Below are 24,048 nucleotides of genomic sequence, written 5' to 3' on the forward strand. Positions count from 1 at the left end.
ATCTTTTGAAGAGTGATGAAGCCTCACTCGCAGGACATTTTAGAGTCAGTCATGTATTGGAAGACAGTTTCTTAGGATTTGTCAAGTGCATTCCTCTTGATTGATGAAACTATCGAGCATAAACAAGAGCTTTTACTGAGTGCATTTTCATAATGTGCCATGGCTGGATTTGAACCTGTGACCTGTGGGTGGGTTGTAGCCTGAAACGTGCAGGAGTGCAGCCCAAGAAATGGAAAATAATTTATATATTATGTATGCGTATTGTGTTTACAGACCTGTAATGTTGCTGCAAGTATGAGTTTCATTATTCCGTTCTCAGTGTATGTAACAATTAAACATTCTTGACTCTTGGTCACCTGATAAAGTGAAGTGGTGAGTTGGAAACTGCATCCATTCTAGGAAATAATAGTGGTTAGTTTTCTCATGGCATTTGCAGCAATATCCCCTTGCCAACTGAAACTAAAGCCCAGTAGCTCTCGGCTTTGCTCTAGGCAGCCTCCCAGTCCTGTTCTAGCAACAGTTTGTATAGATTTACAGGCCAGACTAGGTGTGTAAACCAGTCTCTTTACTGCTTCAGAAATTATTTGAATTAATTATTGTGATTCTCAAATAAATTCCCTGCAGACCTTTGGCAATGCAGTTCCTGCTTTACTGGGAGCTGGTGTAAGACAGGTGCAGAAAAAGCCTACAAGCTGTTCAATTAGAACTCTACAGCTTAAAATTAGGTCGCTAGATATTCTTTTGAATTTTCTTTTCGATCGCTGTCTTTCTACCAGCAGGTTGATCACTATAAACTGTTCCCATACGGGGACTGCTGATGATTTTTGTTTGGTGCTCCCTAAGGCAATTTTATTTTGCAATTTTCTGCAGTTTTTTTTTGCAATTTTGCAAATTGCCGCTCTTTCAGTTCACGTTGCCATCAGCACCATTCCTGCTGCCACACTGACACATTCCTTTCATCCCCTCACTAGTCTTAAAAGAAGATTTGTGGAAGGAATCAACTTGCTGTTAAGCTAATAAAGATAATGTAATCAAATTCATGGATGCACGTTATTGTAATTCCCCAAAAGAGGCTTGTTTCTACTCACGGCTCAACTTGTGCATCATCTGACATCCTCCAGCCATTACAATAAATATAAAGTAATCACTCAGAAGTGCAAGTTCTGCAATCCCTTTGTTTCACCCTACAACGGGGAGGCACAGTGTCGTAGTGGAAGAACTATTGCCTTACCATATAACCATATAACCATATAACAATTACAGCACGGAAACAGGCCATCTCGGCCCTACAAGTCCGTGCCGAACAACTTTTTTCCCTTAGTCCCACCTGCCTGCACTCATACCATAACCCTCCATTCCCTTCTCATCCATATGCCTATCCAATTTATTTTTAAATGATACCAACGAACCTGCCGCCACCACTTCCACTGGAAGCTCATTCCACACTGCTACCACTCTCTGAGTAAAGAAGTTCCCCCTCATGTTACCCCTAAACTTCTGTCCCTTAATTCTGAAGTCATGTCCTCTTGTTTGAATCTTCCCTATTCTCAAAGGGAAAAGCTTGATCACATCAACTCTGTCTATCCCTCTCATCATTTTAAAGACCTCTATCAAGTCCCCCCTTAACCTTCTACGCTCCAGAGAATAAAGACCTAACTTATTCAACCTATCTCTGTAACTTAGTTGTTGAAACCCAGGCAACATTCTAGTAAATCTCCTCTGTACTCTCTCTACAGCGCCAGAGACCCGGGTTCGATCCTGATTACGGGTGCTTTCCTGTATGGAGTTTGTACATTCTCCCCATGACCTGCATGGGGTTTTTTTCCGAGATCTTCTGTTTTTTTGAGTTTAGAAGGATGAGGGGAGATCTTATAGAAGCATATAAAATTATAAAAGGACTGGACAAGCTAGGTACAGGAAAAATGTTCCCAATGTGGGGCGAGTCCAGAACCAGGGGCCACAGTCTTAGAATAAAGGGGAGGCCATTTAAGACTGAGATGAGAAAAATCTTTTTCACCCAGAGAGTTGTGAATTCGTGGAATTCCCTGCCACTGAGGGCAGTGGAGGCCAAGTCACTGGATGGATTTAAGAGAGAGTTAGATAGAGCTCTGGGGGTTAGTGGAGTTAAGGGACATGGAGGGAAGGCAGGCACGAGTTATTGATAGGGAACGATCAGCCATGATCACAATGAATGGCGGTGCTGGCTCGAAGGGCCGAATGGCCTCCTCCTGCATCTATTTTCTATGTTTCTATGTTTCTTCCAACACTCCAAAGACGTACAGGTTTGTAGGTTAATAGGCTTGGTATAATTGTAAATTATCCCTAGTGTGTGTAGGATAGTGTTAATTTATGGGGATCACTGGTCGGCCGAAGGGCCTGTTTCCACGGTGTCTCTCAAAACTAAATTAAACTAAACTCTTTATTGTTCCCACCCCCTCGCTCTTTGTGTTTGCCAAATGCTGTCACGTTTTATTCTCGCAAAGATACACTTGGCAAATAACTATATTCTGGAAGAATTTCAATGTAGATCAAGCCCAACACTTCTCCTAGTTTTTGCTTTAAGAATTTATTCATCAGGTCCATTCACAGATATGATTTTGTAAAGAGTCAGAAAGAGCGCACTGTTGTTATTTAATTGGTTTGAGCCACTTTTTAGACCAGGGTTCACAGAAGTCAAGTTCCCCAGATTGTCATAATCTTTTTGTAAGTGCATTGATGATGGAAATAATAGATGTCGTTGATACCATGAAGGTTGAGTTTAGATTTCATCCACTGTCACCACATGGCCTCATTTTCCCACGGTCAATTGGCAGCTGAGGCAATTACCAATTTTCAAGTGGTGGTGCAAAGTACTGTGAATGCTGGAAATCTGAAATTAAAATGGAAATGCTAAGTAAGCCAGGAAGCATTTGTTGAAAGAGAAATCGGATTAACATGTTGGGTTTACAAAAAAAAGATACATGGTGCTGCAGTAACTCAGTGGGTCAGGTCGTATGACTGGAGAACATGAATTGAAGACATTTTGGGTTGGGACCCTTCCTCAGGCAAATTGTTTTGAGTATGATGAAAGTTCATTGAAACATTAACTGTTTCTTTTTTCTGGAAATGGTGTCTAACACGCTATATTACCAGCATTTTCTAATTTTTATGTCCGTTATCATGTCTGGAAGTAAGCTATCAAATGGTTGCTGTAATAGGTTTAGTGCCAGAGAGATGGAAATGTGGACTGTTCACAGATTCACCCTGAAGTGCATCAGAGTAAAACAATTCTCCTGACTCAACTGGAGAAGGCAAATGGAAGAATCAGTGAAATATAAAGAAAAGAGCAGAATGTGTTTTATAATCCAACGAATACTCAGCAAGTTCCTGTTCATAGAAATTCTTGATTATTTAATAATGAGCTGTTGATGTGAATAATGGAGAAAAAAAATGAAAGTAAATTGTGAACACTTGTTCAATTGTTTTAGTCAGTTGTCAGTTCATGGTGAGTCAAGAAGCAGGTTTGCTGTGTTACAGACACATGTAGAAAATAATATAAACATTTAATAAATACATCCATCCATTAGAGCAATAATGTCTGAACTACTATCTACCTCTTTAATGACCCTTGGGCTATCCTTGATCAGCTTTGCTGGCTTTACCTTGCACTAAACCAGTGGTTCTTAAAGTGATTCTAAATGTTTCCAGCATTTGTTCTGTTTTTATTTATAATTTCCAGCATCTGGTGTGTTTTTTTTAATGTGGTCTTGCATGCCTCCCAGTCACAAAACATGATAGCCGTATGCTAAATATGGTCTCCATTGCTAACTGTGAAGCGCCAGCAGCATTCTGCAGCAAGTTAACGGCAGCTTTATAAAGACTTAATAACTTAATAATATTAGGTTATCTCCTAAAACTGAAAACAGTTAAAAAATAAATATAAAGCAAGTTCATGAGCAGTGCTTTTCATGATAAGAATGGGAACAGAGGATTAGCAAACATTTTCACTTTGCTTTGCACCCAGTCTTTCAGTAGTATTTGACGATAAACAAAAAATGCTGGAGTAACTCCATGGGACAGGCAGCATCTCTGGCGAGAAGGAATGTTGTGACGTTTCGGGTCGAGACCCTTCTTCAGACTGATGTCAGGGGAGTGGACGGTACAGAGATAAAATGTAACAATGTTACAAAACTTACCTTCAGCGGCGCTGCAGTTCTGCCACTAGCCGTGTGCGCGACTTTGGCGCCTTTGAGGGTGGGGGGGGCGGGGCGGGATTAAAATGCAGTTTTCTACTGTTTATCGGAGGCGGACTTCCTCGGGCTGCCAGCTGCTGAAGATAAATCGGCCCGACTTCCGTTCCCGATTCTTTTTTTTTTACATCGCGAGACAATTTAATAATTACATTAAAATAAAAAGCGACTTCTAATGCCTTCAATGTCTACAATGTGATGGATTGCATGAACGGGACAAAACAATATGTAAGTCGTCTATTTTACATATAATCTTGTTTCTTGGGATGGCTTTAATCAAATTTTACGATGCAAAAATGTGATTTGGGCCCCATACGAACCGGCAGCGTTTTTCCTGCCGATATGAGGTTCAAATTCACCACAAATGCAACGTTCTAATTGATCCCGTTCCAGAAAAAAACACTCGCAAGATGAATTAATTGCTCTTTTTTTTGGACAATCATGTCATAAGAGCATCTAAATTGTCTATATTTTGTGTTATTATCTATCCATAGTCAATATTTTTATACCAAATATCAGATTTAGTCCCATGTATTGTGCAAAAAAATAATAATTTTAATTATATTGAGTGGATGTTTCTAGATTAATTTATGGGAATTAAACATTAAATTCCATCCATCTGGCATATAAATTCATGACAGTGAGATTTGAAAATCATGTTAAATTGTGAATTCTTGTGTGAATGGGATTAGTTTGTTATTTGGATACTTAGGCTATTTAAAAAATATATCCTTTTCTTAAGAAATGGAATCTACAGGACATTCTTAATGGGAAAGTAGTGGGCAGAAAGGCATGTCATGCGTGGTTTGAAGAGCAAAACTTGTAGTTTATAATGCCAAAATTGAAAAGTTGAGGAAAAACAGAGTTGGACAGAGTTGCTTATTGGTTACAATCTGAGGAGTATGATGATGCTACTGATTATGATATGCCAATGTACCAGCTAGCAACTGATCTTCATAAAGACTTGGTCTATTGCTAGAAATTGTAATTTATTTACCTATCTGTATATGACACAGCATATTATACAATAATATTAAAGTTCTGATCTTGAGAATATCACATTTTTGAATTTTCAAGGCAGTCTGGGTGTTTATTACTATTTCTGTCACAATGGTCAATTTTGTAATTAACTGCAATTAGGTAATTAATTAATTACATGTTTTAATTTCAGGTCATCCAAGTAAGATGTTTTATATTTGTTTCAGAATGCTTCAATCTATAATAACTGAAAATGTCATTCAGTTCTCTTGATTTTTAAGAAAGTTATGGGCTGTCTTCAATCACAGCTTTTGTGTTAAGTCAATGGAAAAGCAATAGGGAACAAGATGCTAATTTCCGATTATGAAAATGGCCATAACTTTTTTAATACTGAAGATATGAAAGTGAATTATGTATCAAATTAAACATCGTTTTATGTTTTATCTAATGGGATAAATTGCAGACTTGATTTTTAAAATCTTAAGATTTTGTAACATTGCTATAAAATGTAGTCGGAGACAGTCAGACTGGTAGGAGAACTGAAAAGGGGGAGGGGATGGAGGGAGAGGGAAAGCAAAGGATACTTGAAGTTAGAGGTCAATCTTCATACCGCTGGGGTGTAAGCTACCCTATGCCTGTATCCACTGGAGTGAGATGAAACTTGATTGAAACATATCACATTGTAAGAGGTCTTAACAAGATTATTCGTCTAGGAAAAAGAATCGAGAACCAAAGATCACTCGTTAAAAATGAGCGGGTGCTCATTTAATATAGAACCACTGATTTTCTCTGTGTGCTCTGGTTTCCTCCCACAATCCAAAGACTTGCAGGTTTATTAGGCTTCTGTAAATTGTCTCATGTGTAGGATGGGACCTTAATGCTCTTCAAGAGACCCAACGCCACCTCCTTTCTGATCTCAAAAGGCTCTAGCTTTTAATATACCCCACACACTGATGTCACTATTCTCCATGTCTTGGTCCTTGGTGAATACCAATGCAAAGTACTTGTTTAGTACCTTGCCTGCATCCTCTACCTCCAAACATGTATTCCTTCCTTTATCCTTGAGTGGTTCAACTATGTCCTTAGCTACCCTCTTGTTTTTAATGCTCACATAGATAGCCTCAGATTCTCTTAAATCTAATGATATTCCATGGCCCCTAATGGCCCTCCTAATTGCCTGCCTGAGTTATTTCCTGCTATCTTTATATTCCACAAAGGCCCAAGCTAAACCTCATATGTCCTTCCTTTTCCTTTTTGACCAAATTTATAATCTCTCATTATCTATTCTTTATAAATTGAGCCCAAATCATGTGGACTGTGTTTCTCAGCGCCATGATATAAATCATTGAATAGTTCAAAACATTCCTGAAATCAGATAAGATGACACAAGAACAGTGTCAACCTGTACTGCTTAGCTCATTAAAATTGCTGGTTGCTCTCGTCTGATTTGCAAGCACCGGAGGTTACTAATCCAGGGATACAATGTATTCAATCCAATTCAATAGGCACGCAGGCCACCTGGACGATTTCGCAGGTGAAGACAAATTAGCTCCTTAACGCAGCCAGGCACAGTGTGCGAGAGACACTTTTTACTAATAGTGCAGAATGTCAAGTTCCGTTGTGCATAAGTAAACTCTATTAAGAGAGTCACATCCCTCGACGAGCCTCAGCCTTCAATATCGTCTTCCAGCTCCATTAGTGTGCAGAGTGTCAGTAATTACACCTTTTATTCAGATGCAGCTCTGTTGCAGCTTTTCCTTCGCACTTGCTAATTTCCCACCCCGACTCATTTAACACTGAGGTTTTGGAAGGTTAGCCACCAATTAGTCTGTACGTGAATGTTCTTTTATATTTTATGCATTGAAGCAGGTCCGAGATAAAACAACGGAGTTCCAACGACCATACATATTCCCTGTAAAATATTACACATTATTTCCTTTTATATGAATAACTTGTTTACAATACAAATTAAATAGATTACAAAAATATGTATTTGGAAGCATCTGTGCTTGCAGGTTGATGAGATTCCCACTGTCATATTCCCTCAGCAAACAGTACATGAGTGAGAATGTGAACAAATTAGATATTTACTACTTAGAGAGAGATTCCTCATGAGAACTCTCAGCTATCTATTTATTTATATTTTTGATGCAATGATGTAACACATCTGTCTTGAGAGTGCAACATCATTGTGGTGCAAAGAGCAAGGAGCTTTTGTTGGCTTTTGCTTCATATTACATATGAGTAAGTTTGTGAACTACCTTTAATGGGTTACTAAACTAAGTGGGACCCATTGGGTCCCAGTCACGCGGGAGGCCTGGTTCCCCCCAACTTCAAAACCATCATAACTTTTGTACTATTTCACTAATTGGAACAAAACCTATTTGACTTGCAGCAGAGGAGAATGGTGAGTAAGGTGGGAGAACATCGTAGTGCTATGGGGGATCGTTTTTGCGCACATTTAATTACAACGCAGTCAGGAAGCGGTCAAGATGAGAGTTCTACTAATATATATAGACAGACAGACAGACAGATTGATTTTGAAGGATCAGCAAGGATCACCACTGTGCACCCAGCCAGTAAAAAATTACTTTGCTTGAAATTTCCTCAAAAGCACAAACAGACCAATTTACCCAATAAGAAAATTTGAAGAAGGATAAGTTCATATTATAATGTAAAGGCAATATTTGTATTACCATTTCAAATTACCATATACAATTTAGGAAACACAAATGGTTCACAATCACTGCAACTCATTTGTAGAATTTTAATTGTTGGAGTCTCTGCTCACTCTCAAGTTCCTGATGGCTTGTCAACTAGGTGCTCAGTAGTATTTATTTCATTTTATTCATGAATATTCTGTTGTTTATATTATGTCAACCAAACCAGCCGAGATCTATTTCTTGTAGAAACAAAGAACTGCAGATGCTGGTTTATACCAAAGATAGACACAAAGTGCTGGAGTAACTCAGTGGATCAGACAGCATCTGTGGAGATAAAGGATTGGTGAAGTTTCAGGTCGGGAGCCTTCTTCAGACTCTGAAGAAGGGTACTGACCCAAAATATCACCCATGCTTTTTCTCCAGAGATACTGCCTGACCTGTTAACTTACTCCAGAACTTTATGTCTATTTCAAGTTCCTCATTGACGATAGACACAAAATGCTGGAGTATATCAGCCGAGCCTTGTACCTGGTGGTTACCACTTCTGGAGGGTCCACCAGGGACTATACTGGAAGTTGATGAGAGTGGGTCTGGTCTAGCGGGGGCTGTCCAATCTGTGGGCTGGATGGAGGTCTTGAAGGTTGCTAAGGTGGGCATGTCAACAGAGGATTGTGGGAGGGCATTTCAGAGGGAAATTGCTTCAGGGAGAAATGACTGGATGTAGGGAGTAGATGTGTTGTTGAACTACAAGATGCTTGTTGTGGCTTCTTCTGGATCTTGTTGTTTTCTCTTTGACGTATAAGTCAGCGTCGAGGTCGATGTCCTGGTTGATGATCTTGTGACAGGTAGTCAGTCTGAGCATCTGGCGTCTGGTTGGAATTGGTGGAAAGGTGTCAGCCTCGATAACAATCAGCATGGGAGCACCTCAAGGCTGCGTGTTCAGTCCCCTGCTGTACTCACTCTATACTCATGACTGCGTAGCCGGTCATAGTGCGAACACCATCATCAAGTTCGCTGACAACACCACTGTTGTGGGACGTATCACTCATGGGGTCGAGTCAGAGTATAGAAGAGAGATCGACCGACTGACCACATGGTGCCAGCACAATAACCTGGCCTCAACACCAGCAAAACCAAGGAACTGATTGTGGACTTTGGAAGGGGTAGGTTGGGGACCCACAGTCCCGTTTATATCAATGGGTCGATGGTGGAAAGGGTCAAGAGCTTCAAATTCCTGGGCGTGCAAATCTCTGAAGATCTCTCCTGGTCCGAGAACACTGATGCAATTATAAAGAAAGCACATCAGCGCCTCAACTTCCTGAGAAGATTACGGAGAGTCGGTATGTCAAGGAGGACTCTCTCAAACTTCTGCAGGTGCACAGTAGAGAGCATGCTGACCGGTTGCATCATGGCTTGGTTCAGCAACTTGAGTGCCCAGGAGCGGAAATGACTACAAAAAGTAGTAAACACTGCCCAGCCCATCATCGACTCTGACCACCCTACCATCGAAGGGATCTATCGCAGTCGCTGCCTCAAAAAGGCTGGCAGCATCATCAAGGACCCACACCATCCTGGCCACACTCTCATCTACCCGCTATCTTCAGGGAGAAAGTACAGGAGCCTGAAGACTGCAATGTCCAGGTTCAGGAATAGCTACTTCCCCACAGCCATCATGCTATTAAACTCAACTCATACAAAACTCTGAACATTCATAGCCCATTATCTGTTTATTTGCACTTTATCTGCTTATTTATTCATGTGTGTATATATTTATATAATGGTATATGGACACACTGATCCGTTCTGTATTATTCATGCCTACTATATTCTGTTGTGCTGAAGCAAAGCAAGAATTTCATTATCCTATCTGGGACACATGACAATAAACTCTCTTGAATCTTGAATCTTGAATCAGGTTTCAAGGGAGTTCCAGTTTAAGTCAGTGAGCATTTTGGTTACACTGGATTGTCGTCTGAAGTCACTGCACACATTTTGAAGAACATCTTTATTTTTCTTGGTACCGGGGTTCCAAGCAGCGGAGGCATACTCCAAGTGCGGTTGGACTATGGTTTGGTACAAATTTTTTTGTGACAGTTTTAGAACAATGGTGGAAGTTTCTCTGGACAAAGTTGAGCATCTTCGTGGCTTTGTTTGAAGCATAATGTGACTGCTTATCCCACTTCAGGTTGTTTTGAATAAAGACACCGAGATATTTGTTTTCAGTGACTTCCTGTGAGGTTTCGCCAAGCATAGAATATTTTGCCGATCCTGGCTTACGTTTCCTGGACACCCTCATCACTTTACATTTTGATGCATTAAAACTCATGCCCCATTCTCTGGGCCAAGGCTTGTGAAGTCAGACTGAAGAGAAGTTTCATCCTCTTGAGAATTGATGGCTTTATATATGATGCATTCGTCTGCAAACAGTCTTGTGGTAGATTTAACAACTACAATAATGTCATTTATGAATAGAATAAAAAGGTGCGGGCCCCATACAGTGCCCTGAGGGACACTGCTCAGGACTGGTCTCCATGTTGATGCACAACCGTTGGCAGGCAGCATCTCTGGATAGAAGGGTTCTTCTTTTGTTCTTGTATTAATATTGGCATAAGTTTCTCAAAGGGTTTTCTAACTGGGGCAAACATTTAGAATATCAAAACTTGAAAAATCTTTTGCTTGCTAAAATCTCACAATGTTGCATTGATGTGTGATATATGAACTAAGCAGCCGGTATTCTAACAGTAAAGTAGACAGATGCTGTGTCTGAAGTGTTAACTTGTCTGAGTGCCAAGTTGATTAAATCATTGAGAAGATTTACATAGATTCACAAGCCTGAGCTATAGGGAAAGGTTGGGCAGGCTAGGACTTTATTCTTAGAGCACAAAAGGATGATGGGTGATCTTATAGAGGTCTATACAATTTTGAGGGAGATAGATGTGTGAATGCACAATCTTTTAACCAGAGGAGACGGGTCAAGAAGAAGAGGACATAGGTTTAAGGTGTGAAGGGAAAGATTTATTAGGAATCTGAGAGGCAACTTTTATCACTCAGTGGGTATATAGAATGAGCTGCCAGAGGAGGTAATTGAGCCAAGTAATATAACATCATTTAAAAGCTATTTGAACAAGTGCATGCATTGAAAAGGTTTAGGATATGGGCTAAATACTGGCAAATGGGACTACCGTCGACGGGGGCATCTTGTTCGGCATGGACAAATGGGGGGAAGGACCTTTTTCCATAGTAAGACCATGATTATTTTGTACCTTAATTAATGCAGAGAATATGGACCTGGCTGGGCATGACCTGTAAGGATTCCCCATCCTTGGCTGCCTTTGAAGAAGTGGTTATGAGCATCTTGTGGACTGGTGCTGTCTTTGTAATGATGGTGCTCCTCTACTGTTGTTGGTGTGGAGTTCCTTTGCCCTGATTCAGCAAATGGGAAGTGCTGGAATATGTTTCCAAGTCATGAGTGTGTGTATTTGCTGGGAAATTCATAGTGATATTGTTGCAGCTTTATAAGCCTTTATTGAAGAAATTATGTTGCCACTAAATGCATCTTGTAAATAGTCTCTTCCACAACCAAATGAGACAGTGCATCGTGAATGAGGCAGTGTGTTGCAAAAGGGAATGTTGAAGGTGGTGCATTAAGGTGTAATGATAAGGCATATTACTTTGACCAGGATAGCTCCTCAACTCAGATGTGTTAGTGCAGCTGCACCTATACTGGAGCTGTACATGGGGAGGCAGAGTGGTTCAATCCTGACCTCTAGTGACATCTGTGTGGAGTTTGTGCATTCTCCCTGTGACAGCAGTGGTTTTCCTTCAGATATTTACATGGATAGGACAGGTTTGGAGGGATATGGGCCAAATGAAGGCAGGTGGGACTAATGTAGATCGGACATGTTGGTCAGTGTGGGCATGTTGGGCCGAAGGGTTGATTTCCATGCTGTATGACTCTATGACTTCATGTCTGCATTTTCTCTCGTATCCCAAACATATGTGGGTTGGTAGGTGAATTGGCCATTTTAAATTGCTCCTAATGCATAGTGAGTGGAAACATGATGGGTAAATTGATGCAGCTGTGGAAGAATACAATTATATTAGTCTATGATCAGTGGGTGCCTGGTGGTCAGTGGGGACTTGGTGGGCAAATGGACCTGTTTCCGTACTATGCACAGGAAGGAACTGCAGATGATGGTTTAAACCGAAGATAGACACAAAAAGCTGGTGTAACTCAGCGGGTCAGACAGCATCTCTAGAGAAAAGAAATAGGTGCAGTTTCGAGTGTAATAGAAGTTTCGAGTCTGAAGAAGGGTCTCTACCCGAAACGTCTTCAGAGATGCTGTCTGACCCGCTGAGTGACTCCAGCTTTTTGTGTCTATCTCCTGTTTCCATACTATGTGACATTACGATTCTGTGAAAGTGGAGTGTGTGATCTAATATGCCTTGAGGATGGTGAATCACTCTCTGGAAAATACAATGCTTCTCACCTGCTATTTAGCCGTAGTGTTTATGCGATTGGCCTGGTTAAGATGCTGCCCATTATTAACCCGGCGATGTTGATGGTGTGAGATTTAAGAATGATAATGCCATTAAAGTTGAAGATTGGGTGGTTAGATTTTGGTAAGAATATTGGTTGCCACTAGCCAGAGCCATGCGTGAATGTTATTAACACCCTGCTGCATAATGGCAGCGAACTGCTTCGTTTCCCAAGGAGTTGTGAATGGAAATCAACACTTTCCAGTGCGGCATCCTCAATTGTGGGAAGTTTAAGAAAATTGGCCCTAGGACAATCCCCAACGTATCTTGGTGCAACATTCTGGAGCTGAATTCAAAGGCTTCCTACAACCACCACTATCATCTGTTGTGAAAAGTATGATTCCAACTGGTGGAGAATGTTTTCATTGACTTTTGTGAGCTTTAATTATTATAGGATTCCTCAGGGTACTCTTGGTGAAATCTTACCTTGTTGCCAAGGCTGTAATTCTTGCTTCGCCACTGGAATTCATTTCTTTTCTCCATGTCTAGACCAAGGCTGTGATGAGGTCAGGAGTCAAGTGGTCATAGTGGAACCCAAGCTGAGCATCGGTGAATTGGTGAGTAAATGACACTTGATGTTATTGCCCCTGGCACCTTCGATCATTTCTCTAATGACTGAGAATAGATTGATGGGGGTTGCAGTTGGTCAGTTTGGAGTTTTTTTTTGTGGACATGATGTACCCAGGCTATTCTTTATATTGTCACATAGGTGTCAATGTTTTAGCTGAACTGGAAAAGCATGGGAAGAGATAGGTGAGACTAGTTCTCGAGCATAAATCCTTACCAATCGATTCCTTTTCTCCAGAGATGCTGCCTGACCTGCGGAGTTACTCCAACATTTCGTGTCTATCCTCAGCAATAGAGTCAGCATGTTGTTAAAGCCCATGCATGTTATCATAAGCCATGTTCTCAGCTAGATGTAGATAGCATGTGAAGCTTTCTTCTGTGTAGTGGAGGCCTCAGGGGGCAGTTCAAGATGGGCTATCCCTTGGTATTATTAGTATTATGAAGAGGGTTGCAAATGCTTTGGCCTTATTTTTCTGTACAACCTTGTTGAAACAGCTAGCAATGGGCTGGGGATGCCCACAAGTTGGTCAATTGTCTATCACTATGTATAATCAGATATGGCCAGGTTAATAATATGGAAGTGCTGAAATTGTTTCGCTGAACACCTTTGCTCAGCCCGCCTGGACCTACCTGATCGCCCGGTTGCTAAACACTTGAATTCCCCTTCCCATTCCCACACTGACCTTTCTGTCCTAGGTCTCCTCCATTGTCAGAGTGAAGCTAAAATTGGGGTAACAGCAGCACATATTTTACTTGGGCAGCTTACAGCCCAGTGGTGTAAATTATGATTTCTCTAACTTCAACTAACCCCAGCATTCCTTCTCTCTCCATCCCTCCCCACCCAAGGCACACCAACTTCTAGTTTTCACCCAATAAACAGCAAACAATGACCTGTTTCCTTTATCATCATTACGTTGTTGACTATCTTTCATTCATTGTTCTATATCTCTCCACATCATCGTCTATATCTACGTTTTCCCTTTCCCGTGACTTTCAGTCTGAGGAATGGTCTCGAGACGAAACGTCACCTATTCCTGCCCTCCAGAGATGCTGCCTGTCCCGCTCAGTTACACCAGCTTTTTGTGTCCATCTTCTGTCTATTGCATGTGCTTCAGTAGTTTGGCACCTCATCTTTAGCTGCATGTGCTGTTTTTGGTATGCCACATTGAATACTCCTATTGAACCAGGATTTGATTCTGGCCCTGACGGTAATGGTAGAGTGAGGATGATCTCAGATCATAAAGTTGCAGCAGGTTGTGGAGCAATGGCCCAGACTGTTTCATGAATGTCCACTATTGAAATGATAAATTCCTTCAGAGGATGCTGGCGATGACTCCTTGGGATCTAATGCCCAAGCCTCCATATCACTGTGTCATTGTAGCTGGTGAGTTTATTGTGGCCGTGAGACAAGCCAAACCTAGAGACGATGAAAATTTGGTGAAGTATGACTGTCTAAAGCTGCGGCATGACAAGCCTGTAGTAGACTACATTACCCAACCTGTATATTCTGATGGGGTCTTACTACATGTGCCTGGTTTGGATCGGGTCCGCTTTCAAAGGACAGTGCAAGATCTAGGGCTGGGGTTGGATCAGTCTGGGCTGCTGCTGCTGGATCCTGATGAATGAATGCACTGGTGTGTTCTTCATTGTTTTGAAGCAAAGTTGAAGTCCAGTCATTTACACATACTTTATCCCATGAAATGCTGCCCTACATCAGTAGGGGAAGATTTGGTGCTGAGGGCCCCTTCACCACACAGGTGAAGTAGAGCAGCCTCTTCAGTTCAGTTTAGTTTATTGTCACGTGTACCAGGGTTCATGAAAAAGCTTTTGTTGTGTGCTACCCAGTCAGCAGAAAGACAATAGATGATTACAGTGGAGCCATTTACAGTGTATAGATACATGATAAGGGAATAACGTTTAGTGCAAGGTAAAACCAGCAAAGTCTGATTAAGGAAAGTCTGAGGGTCACCATAGAGGTAGACATCTTAGGTTAAAGTATCACTGCTCTTGGAGTGGGTAAGGCGTATTCAATGAGTCATGAGGAAAAGTTGTCTCTGAGAGCGGTAAGAGATTCAACTCAAGAGGGAGATGGAGAGCCAATAAGTTTGACTTGAAGATGATTAAAGAAATGCACTCATGCAGACGGGCTTTATGTGAAATTGATTTTTAAAAGGTCAGGGTCTCAAAAACAAGGTGATATATGTTTAAAGTGAGAAGCTCTTTTAAAGGGATATCTGAAGGAACGTTTATTTTACACAAAGAACGGTCGATATCTGGAATTCGTTGTCAAAGGAGGTGATGAAATCAGGTGCAATCAGTATTAGGAGATATTTAGATAGGGATGGGTTAGATTTGAATTGGCTGTAGTTAGGCCTGGTTAGAATTGGGTAACAGAGTAGATCTCTAGTGTGCAGGGCAGCTCTTCTTATTCTATCATACTCATGCAAGGAGTGCATTCTAGAGTCGACTATGGTTGACATGGTCGTTCAGCAGAGAAAGAGGCCCTTTGTACCACGCTGACCATAATTTACCCATCTATACTCATCCCATTTACCAGCATCATATTAAACTTGGTGTTTGGCTTGATGCCAGCTGAGCTGAATCTTTTTTAGTACCATTTATCGCAGCTGTTTTTTGAAACAACCAAGTAGCTGACTGGGCTATTTCATGAGACAGCTCATAAAGTTAATAGACAGCCAGGTTGGTATGTGTAGCGGCAGTGTCTAAACAAGTTAAGTGCAATTCCCTACTTTAAAGGGCATTAGCACATTGGTTAGATGTTTATAACTCTTCATTAGTTTCACAGACACCATTACTGATACAAGCTACCCAGTTCCAATTTATTTAATTATTTAGCTGGATTTCAATTCCTTCGTTGCTTTGATGGGATTTTGAACTCGTGCCTCTGGGTTCTTCATTCAGCCAAGTAATGGTGACACATTGATAGCTACTTTTTTTTTTCTTTTACCATGCAAGTTAAACATCAGCACTTTCCCTCTAGGTAATTAGCCAGAAATGTTACGTTGCCATTATTGTTTTAAGTACATGAAAGGTTGCCCATTGATCTATTTACAGGAAGGCACTATACTACAACTTAAAATATTGTTTTAATCTATATTTCTCATTTTTACCTTCTTTCCGACAACCATTGAAGTTCGACGTTCAAGAACCTCTAACGTCGTAGAGTCATACAGCATTGAACGAGGCCCTTCGGCCCTACTTATCCATGCTGACTAAAATGAGCCATCGAAGCTCGTCCCTTTTGCCCACATTTGGCCCCTATCGCTCTAAACCTTTCCTATCCATGTCCTTGGAAATCATATATTCAATGTGTCCCTAATTCCTTTCTTCACTGGCTTTCTTGTCCCTCAAATATTTCTCAGTTTCCGCCTGAAACATTTAATGGTAACATTACACTCTTCACTCCCTTCACATTCCCATGTATAGACATTTAAGAAACACAGGTTTATTTATTTTGCTTTGAGAGAGAGCGATCTGGAAAATTGATGGTTTTGAATAAATGGGGAGTTGGAAATGCCTCATCTTTCCAGTACTTTATGGTGGCATGGTGGCACAGCAGTAGAGTTGCTCCCCTGCAGTGCCAGAGACACGCGTTCAATCCTGACCACGGGTGCCATCTGTATAGAGTTTGTACATTCTCCCCGTGACCATGTGGGTTTTCTTCAGGAGATCCAGTTTTCTCCCACATTCCCAAGCGTACAGGTTTGGAGGTCAATTGACTTTGGTAAGAATTGGAAAATAACCCCTAGTGTGTAGGATAGTGTTAATGTATGGGGATCACTAATCGGCGTGGACTTGGTGGGCCTAAGGGCCTATTTCCATGTTATATCTCTAATCTACTGATCCCTGATACTGCCCTTGCGTATATAATGACAGGAGAAGGATTTTTATCCAACGTAACAGCAGGAGAAGGTCTGGACATCGGATAAGTGCTTCAGGCTCTTCCCAGCAACTACTAATATCAAGCTCTGTATGATATCACAGTTCCCATTTATAATCGGACAAAGTCTATCACAATCATTGTTGGTGAGGAAGAAAAGCAATTTATTCTCCAGATAGTGGGGTGCCAGAAGAGTTGAAGCCTCCCAGCAGTAGAAATGGAGAGAGATCTCCACTGGGATCAGCATGCAGGATTTTGCTTGCCCGTGTTCAGAGCTTTAGCTCACACCATGGTGACCCACTGCGGAGTCTGATCACAAGCTCTTCATTATTTTACCAGAAACTATCCATGACTGGCAGGCACTTCAGGGGATTGAGCACAGTATTCAGCTGAATACTCATTGCTGCGTTACCCATTATTGATTTTATTTTCAGGCGGGGACTTTGCCCAGTGTCGCCTATGATTGCTACACACAAAGCAGGGCATGAGTACAAATAAGGATGTGAGATCACGCTCCAGCAAGTGGTGCACTCTGTTCCAAGAATCGCTTTAAAATCGCGAAGCTCACGCTCTTGCAGTCGTTGCCAGGGTTGTCGATCAAATCAGGGAGACAGATGCTATGAATAACAGCACGAAGAGTCCAGCTGACAGTTACTTCTGATGCCAGTGTTACACGTGCTTGCAATGTGGCTTTCTGTTGACAGGAGGAAAGTGAAAGCTGTCACCATCACAAAATAACTCATTAACTATTCTGCAGACACTTATGAAATTCTTGTCAGTTTTGGGAACAGTCCCTCACAAAGCAAAGGGCAGTGACGACTCATTGAACAATGTATTGACTTTTACTTCAATGCCAAAACGACTACAAAATAAACCTTTTCATCACATGTACCACTACTGTTTCACCACTTTAGTTTAGTTTAGTTCAGAGATACAGCGTGGAAATATGACCTTCAACCCACCTTGTCCACGCCGATTGGCGATCACCCCAAACACCAGCGCTATCCTATACACTAGGGACAATTTACAATTCTTACCAAAGCCAATTAACCTACAAATCTGCAAGTCTTTGGAGTGTGGGCGTAAAACGGAGCTCCCAGAGAAAACCCATGCGGTTACGTGGAGAATGTACAAACTCTGTACAGACAAGCACCTGTAGTCAGGATCGAACCCGGGTCTCTGGCGCTGTAAGACAGAAACTCTACCGCTATGCCACCGTGCTGCTCATTGCCACTTGCCTTATCGTTATCTGTCAGTATTTCTTACCTTGGTCTCTCCTTCTATCTTTAAAGCCATTAATATATTTTGTGGAATGTATGTATACTGCCTTTAAATTAATTCAGCCCTTTTTAATCAATGTATCGGTTGGGATGAAGGGCCACTTCTCATCATAGGAGTCTAGTTGGTAAAACCATTGACAGATAAGTAGTTCAGTCCAATCTGTGACTTGTTTCACCTTGCAGGGAAGTAGGTGTATTTAGTAGATATGTCTTTTTGTATGAATAAGGCTGGAAGTTTATGTTTCCGATGGCATGATTTATCACAACATACGTGTCTGCAGGAAAAGAGCTAATAAACAATGTATGAGAATGGTAATTATCAATCAGCAAATTCATTCATTTAAATGTTTTGTGAAACTAGCCATATCTTTAATTAGGTTTGGTTTCTCAGGCAGCCACAAAATTTGCTTTTAATTAAGCATTAGAATTACTGACAAAACGAACCAGAGACGCAACTTGTGACTTGCTGAATGTTGTGTTATAAATGAATGGAAGGTCAGACAAGGAAGAACATAATTTGAATTATGAGTGAGTTCAATATTCTTTTATAAAAGTATTTAAATTAAGTGATAATGGAAGGTTGTTCAGTTCCTCTCAGCGAAGACAATTGCTCTCCAATAATGAAGCAGGGATATTTGCAGGAGGCAGGAAATTGTGCGTATTTGCCGAAGCTTATCATTTGTTTTCATGTTCATAAATTCTAGGAGCAGAATAAGGCCTTTTGGCCCATCAGGTCTACTCCGCATTCCATTGTGGCTGATCTATCTTTCCCTCTCAAGCCCATTCTTCTGCCCAGCCCCCATAACTCCTGACAAGAATCTATCAATCTCCGCCTGACAAATATTCATTGACGTGACCTCCACAGCCGTTTGAGGCAATGAATTCCACCACTGACTAAAGAAATTCCTCCTCATCTCTTTTCTAAAGGTATGTCCTTTTATTCTGAGTCTATGGTCTCTGGTCCTCGACTCACCCATTACTGGAAACATCTCCACATCCACTCTATCCAGGCCTTTCACTATTCGGTAAGTTTCAATGAGGTCCCCCCTCATCCGTCTAAACTCACTGAAGGTTCCCACATATCAAGGGATGCCGGGACGATGCTGGAAAATGACACTGAGATAGATGGTCGACCACATTCCTGATGACCAGTAGAGCAGGTTCAAGGGGTAATATGATTTACTCCTGCTCTTATTTCTTACGTTCTTATGTATTTTCACCACCACTTTGGCACATAGCTTTACTTCTGAGTGACCGCTTTGATCTTCTATATATTTGGTTTTCATGTCTGATGTTTTTATGGGTTACATGATGGAATTATATTGAAAACTGGATTGCTCAATGCCATCGAGTGCTTAGTATTTCAGAATGCTGTTCCAGATTTTTGTTCAAGGCCCTTTGTACGTGGACTGCTGAGCTTACAGTACGTTTTGTTATTCCTTATGCAAAATTCATCTGCACAAATAAGGCAGGTAAAATGACACCAGCCTCAACCAGATAGATCTGCACAATTTATCTGCACAATCATATGATGAAAGAATGGGTCGACTGGGCTTGTATTCACTGGAATTTAGATGGATGAGAGGGGATCTTACAGAAACATATAAAATTCTTAAGGGATTAGACATGCTAGATGCAGGAGAAATGTTCCTGATGTTTGGGGAGTCCAGAACCAGGGGTCACAGTTTAAGCATAAGGCCATTTAGGACTGAGATGAGGAAAAACTCTTTCACCCAGAGTTGCGAATCTGTGGAATTCCCTGATACAGATGGCAGTGGAAGCCAATTCACTGGATGTTTTCAAGAGAGATTTAGATTTAGCTCATAAGGCTAACGGAATCAAGGGATATGGAGAAAAAGCTGCAGTGGGGTACTGATTTTGGATGATCACCATGATCATATAGAATGGCGGTGCTGACTCGAAGGGCCGAATGGCTTACTCCTACACCTATTTTCTGTGTTTATCATCCATAGTTTCTTTCCACTGCTTTGTGTGTCTATTTCATGCAAACTTCAGTATTTTAACTCAAAGTAAATTAGCAATGCAGTGGATTATCCCTAAACCTTCTGACTAAAACCCACAGGATAACATTTATTTTGAGTCATTAGACCTAAATGCCTATAAGAACCCCAGCTGCTGGTTCCATTGAATTCAAATGTCAGTGGGCATGATGTTTGACTTATTTAACATAACCAAAGGTGAGGTACTAGCTCATTAACGCAGTAATGAATTATGTTTCTCACTTCCTCTGAATCAAGAACCTGGCAGTTGCATGTTTTCAATCCAAATGTCATTTGCCAGTTTTTATTTTATGTACATGTTAAAACATGTTTTACACTGTTGAAAACAAAGGCTCAGATGTTAGTCCATCCTCAGTGGTTTTGGAGCACAAAACCCCATGGATGCTGCCAGTCTCATCTTCCCCAAGTGTAGGTAGCCGAAAGCGGACATCTCATCTTTATTGATAGTTCCCTGAATTACCTCCATTCTGGGAGGTAGTATTAGTGTCAAGGGTAATGGAGAGAAGGCAGGAGAATGAGGTTAGGAGGGAGCGATAGATCAGCCATGATTGAATGTCGGAGAAGACTTGATGAGCCGGATGGACTAATTCTGCTCCTATCACTTATGTCCGTATGAGCTTATGATTCATCCCCTGCATTCCCTCCACACATCCTTGTCAGACTGCTTACCAGTTACTATCAAAGTTCAGTCCTCAATTGACTCCTGCTATTCCACAGACCCTTTTTGACCTACTGGACTCCCTATTTCCCAGGTCCTGCCAGACATAACCTGTTTTGTCCTTACATTAATTCCCTATATAATCTCACACATATCTTCTCAAATATATCATAATTCCGTCAATGGTAGTCCCATCTGCTGCAGCCTCTTACCCAACTCCTTGACTCAACCTTGTCCGTGATCAGCACAACCCTGTCCAACTGCCATGTAAGTCCAACTCCTAGCCTCAGTACTTTTCTCCTTTCTTTACTTGCCCCCCTTGTAGATTTTTAGCCAAATAATGGGCATCAAACTCCAATACCCATCTCCAGCCCATTGCCTCTTGCTTGTGTGGCCTGCACCTTCAGAAGGGCAAGCAAAAACTATTCAGTGAAAAAGAGTGTGAATGTCAAAGAAAAGGCACAAGATGAAAAATAAGAGTGGATCGACGCAACATAAATTGAAGAAAAGGGAAACGAGATATGGGATAAGGGAAACGAGAGATATAGATAATGATGTAGTGAGATAAAGAACAATGAATGAAAGATATTCAAAAAAATAATGATGATAAAGGAAATAGGCCATTGTTAGCTGTTTGTTGGGTGAAAATGAGAAGCTGGTGCAACTTGGATGGGGGAGGGATGCAGAGAGAGAAGGAATGCCAGGGTTACTTGAAGTTAGAGATATCACAATTGAACTACTGGGCTGTAAGCTGCACAAGCGAAATATGAGATACTGTTCCTCCAATTTGTTTTTAGCCTCACTCTGACAATTGATGAGACCTAGGACAGAAAGATGTGTGTGGGAATGGGAGGAGAATTTAAATGTTTAGCAACCGGGAGATCAGGTAGGTTCAGGCAGACTGTGAAGGTGTTCAGCGAAACCATCGTCCAGTCTGGGTTTGGTCTCCCCGATGTATAAGAGTCCGCATATTGAACAACGGATACAGTAGATGAGGTTGGAGGAGGTGCAAGTGAACCTCTGAACAGAACGGAAGGATGGTAGAGTTCCTTCCAGAGTTAGATCATTGCACTTCCATGATATACAGTGAATGTTCACAGGTCAATGGTGCAGAGTTGATTCGCGTTGGTAGTAGCTACGATCAGTTTAGTTTATTGTCACGTGAACTGATGTACAGTGAAAAGCTTTTGTTGAATTTGGTCATGAGGATAATATTTTTGAAATGTTATGAAATAGAACATCTTAGTTGCTTGATACAATCTTAATCAGCCACTACATAATATATGTTGTACCCGCATTCACCTGAGTTTGACTCAGGAGCTGATGTTTCAGCATTGCCGCTTGTGATGAAAGCCATATTGTGTTTTTTAATGAAAACTTTAATTTGGCTACTCGGAATTAATTGAAATTATCATCAGTTGCTTGAGCTTCGAGAAGCATGAAACACATTTTGCGTGTATTCTGACATTCTTAAATGATGTCGGTGGGTAATGCATTTTTAATCAGTAAAAAACTCACATCTGAACCATTTATTACAATTTAATGTTAGTGCTGCAGAACACTCTAGCTATAAAACAAACAATATTTTAGCAGGGCAGCATAATTTTAAATGATGGGCATATCAACTCCACCTCTGTGCAAGTGTATTCAATTATTTATAAACTGAACTGTAACTGAAGTCTAGTTTGAAAAACCTTCCCAGCTGTTATCTGTCGATAAGATTGTAAATAATTTATTCTTTTTTGCTCAATGAGAAGAAATGTGTTTGTTTTTGGAGTAAAATGCTATTCTAATTTTACCACAAGGGGTCAGCAACCAGAACTACACGGGCAGATACAAGATGCTCCCTGGTCTGACCACAACAACCCATCTAATGTTTAGGCTCAGAGTCACTGACCCTGAATTCACAGGATGGATTACAATGGTTGGATTTCTTCCAGATTCAGAGACAGTTTCTTCCCAGCAGTTATCAGGCAACTGAATCATCTTACCACAACCAGAGAGCAGTGCTGAATTACTATCTACCTCTTTGGTAACCTTTGGATTATCTTTGATCAGACCTTGCTGGCTTTACCTTGTGCTAAATGTTATAATGTATCTACAGTATACATTGTAAATGGCTCGATTGTAATCATGTATAGACTTCCTGCTGACTGGATAGCATGCAACAAAAGCATTTCACTGTACCTCGGACAATAAACTAAACTAACTAAGGGTTAGTCTGAAGAAGGGTTTCGGCCCGAAACGTTACCTATTTCCTTCGCTCCATAGATGCTGCTGCACCCGCTGAGTTTCTCCAGCATTTTTGTGTAACTAAACTAACTAATTCTGATATGTTCATCACAAATAAAGTAACAGTCTCAAAGAAAATGGAAAGAAGAACTTACATACATTTGCCAACAGTCCATTTACAAATGCAATATAATTATTCTGAAAATTCTTGCTAAGGTATGATTTGAGCTTGTATGCACCAAAACATCAGTGTGTTCCAATAGGATATGAAATTAGACGCATAGGAAGGAGTCTGCCTTTCCAACATTCAAAATGTAAATACTGGGAAAATATACAACACTGTATTACTCACCTCAGAAAACAATCGGGCAGATGAAAAAATGATGAAGTAAACTTGAAGCAGTGTCTTCTGTGATTTAAGAGAGGTCGATAGGCATGGAGGCTTGAGGAGGGAATTGAGTAACGAGGAGGGAATTGAGATTGCTTGTGGCACAATGATGTAAGGGAAGGTTTTGGGGTGGGCTATAATGTGAGTTAAATATTCAACCACCATATTATCTCCATCAAGCATTTCTATTCATGATTTAATGATGTAACTATATATTTTATACTTTGCAAAGGGAATGGGCTGATATTTATGATCAAAAACTGATCTTCTTGATATGCGTTTTGTATAAATATGGAAATAAAAGTGATATTTTAATAATATTTCTTGACAGAAGCACTTTTATATTTATTTCTATAAACAACCAAGTAATATATTTATTGATCAAATTTCCATTAAAGTGATTGAAAAGTGGATTAAAAAAAAATTCCTTGATACTGATTGAGAAGAGGATTTAAAAAAAAATAGTTGAATCAAAAATGGTGTTTAAAGATACTCTAACAGTGATCAAGAGAAATGCCTGTGCGACCTGTGTTGCTGTCTCTTCCACCATGACTGGCAAATGAGCAAGGAAACTCCGCGGAGAAAAGACAAG

At 40.7% G+C, this 24,048-nt stretch overlaps 1 protein-coding gene across 4 annotated transcripts in view; it reads left to right on the forward strand.

Annotated features, from left to right (window-relative positions):
• The window catches only part of tafa5 (TAFA chemokine like family member 5), a 716,074-nt gene that overhangs the window by 613,864 nt on the left and 78,162 nt on the right, over positions 1-24,048 (forward strand). For 3 of the 4 annotated variants that reach the window (XM_033039766.1, XM_033039763.1, XM_033039764.1), the window contains exon 4: positions 12,899-12,966. The exons of the other annotated variant lie outside the window; for it this stretch is intronic. In XM_033039766.1, the coding sequence (XP_032895657.1) occupies positions 12,899-12,937 (39 nt within the window). In that variant the 3' untranslated portion in view covers positions 12,938-12,966. The remainder of the gene's footprint in view (positions 1-12,898; positions 12,967-24,048) is intronic. 4 annotated transcript variants of the gene reach the window in all.

The sequence above is a fragment of the Amblyraja radiata genome, chromosome 21 (assembly GCF_010909765.2).
Source record: "Amblyraja radiata isolate CabotCenter1 chromosome 21, sAmbRad1.1.pri, whole genome shotgun sequence".
NCBI classification, from domain to species: Eukaryota; Metazoa; Chordata; class Chondrichthyes; order Rajiformes; family Rajidae; genus Amblyraja; species Amblyraja radiata.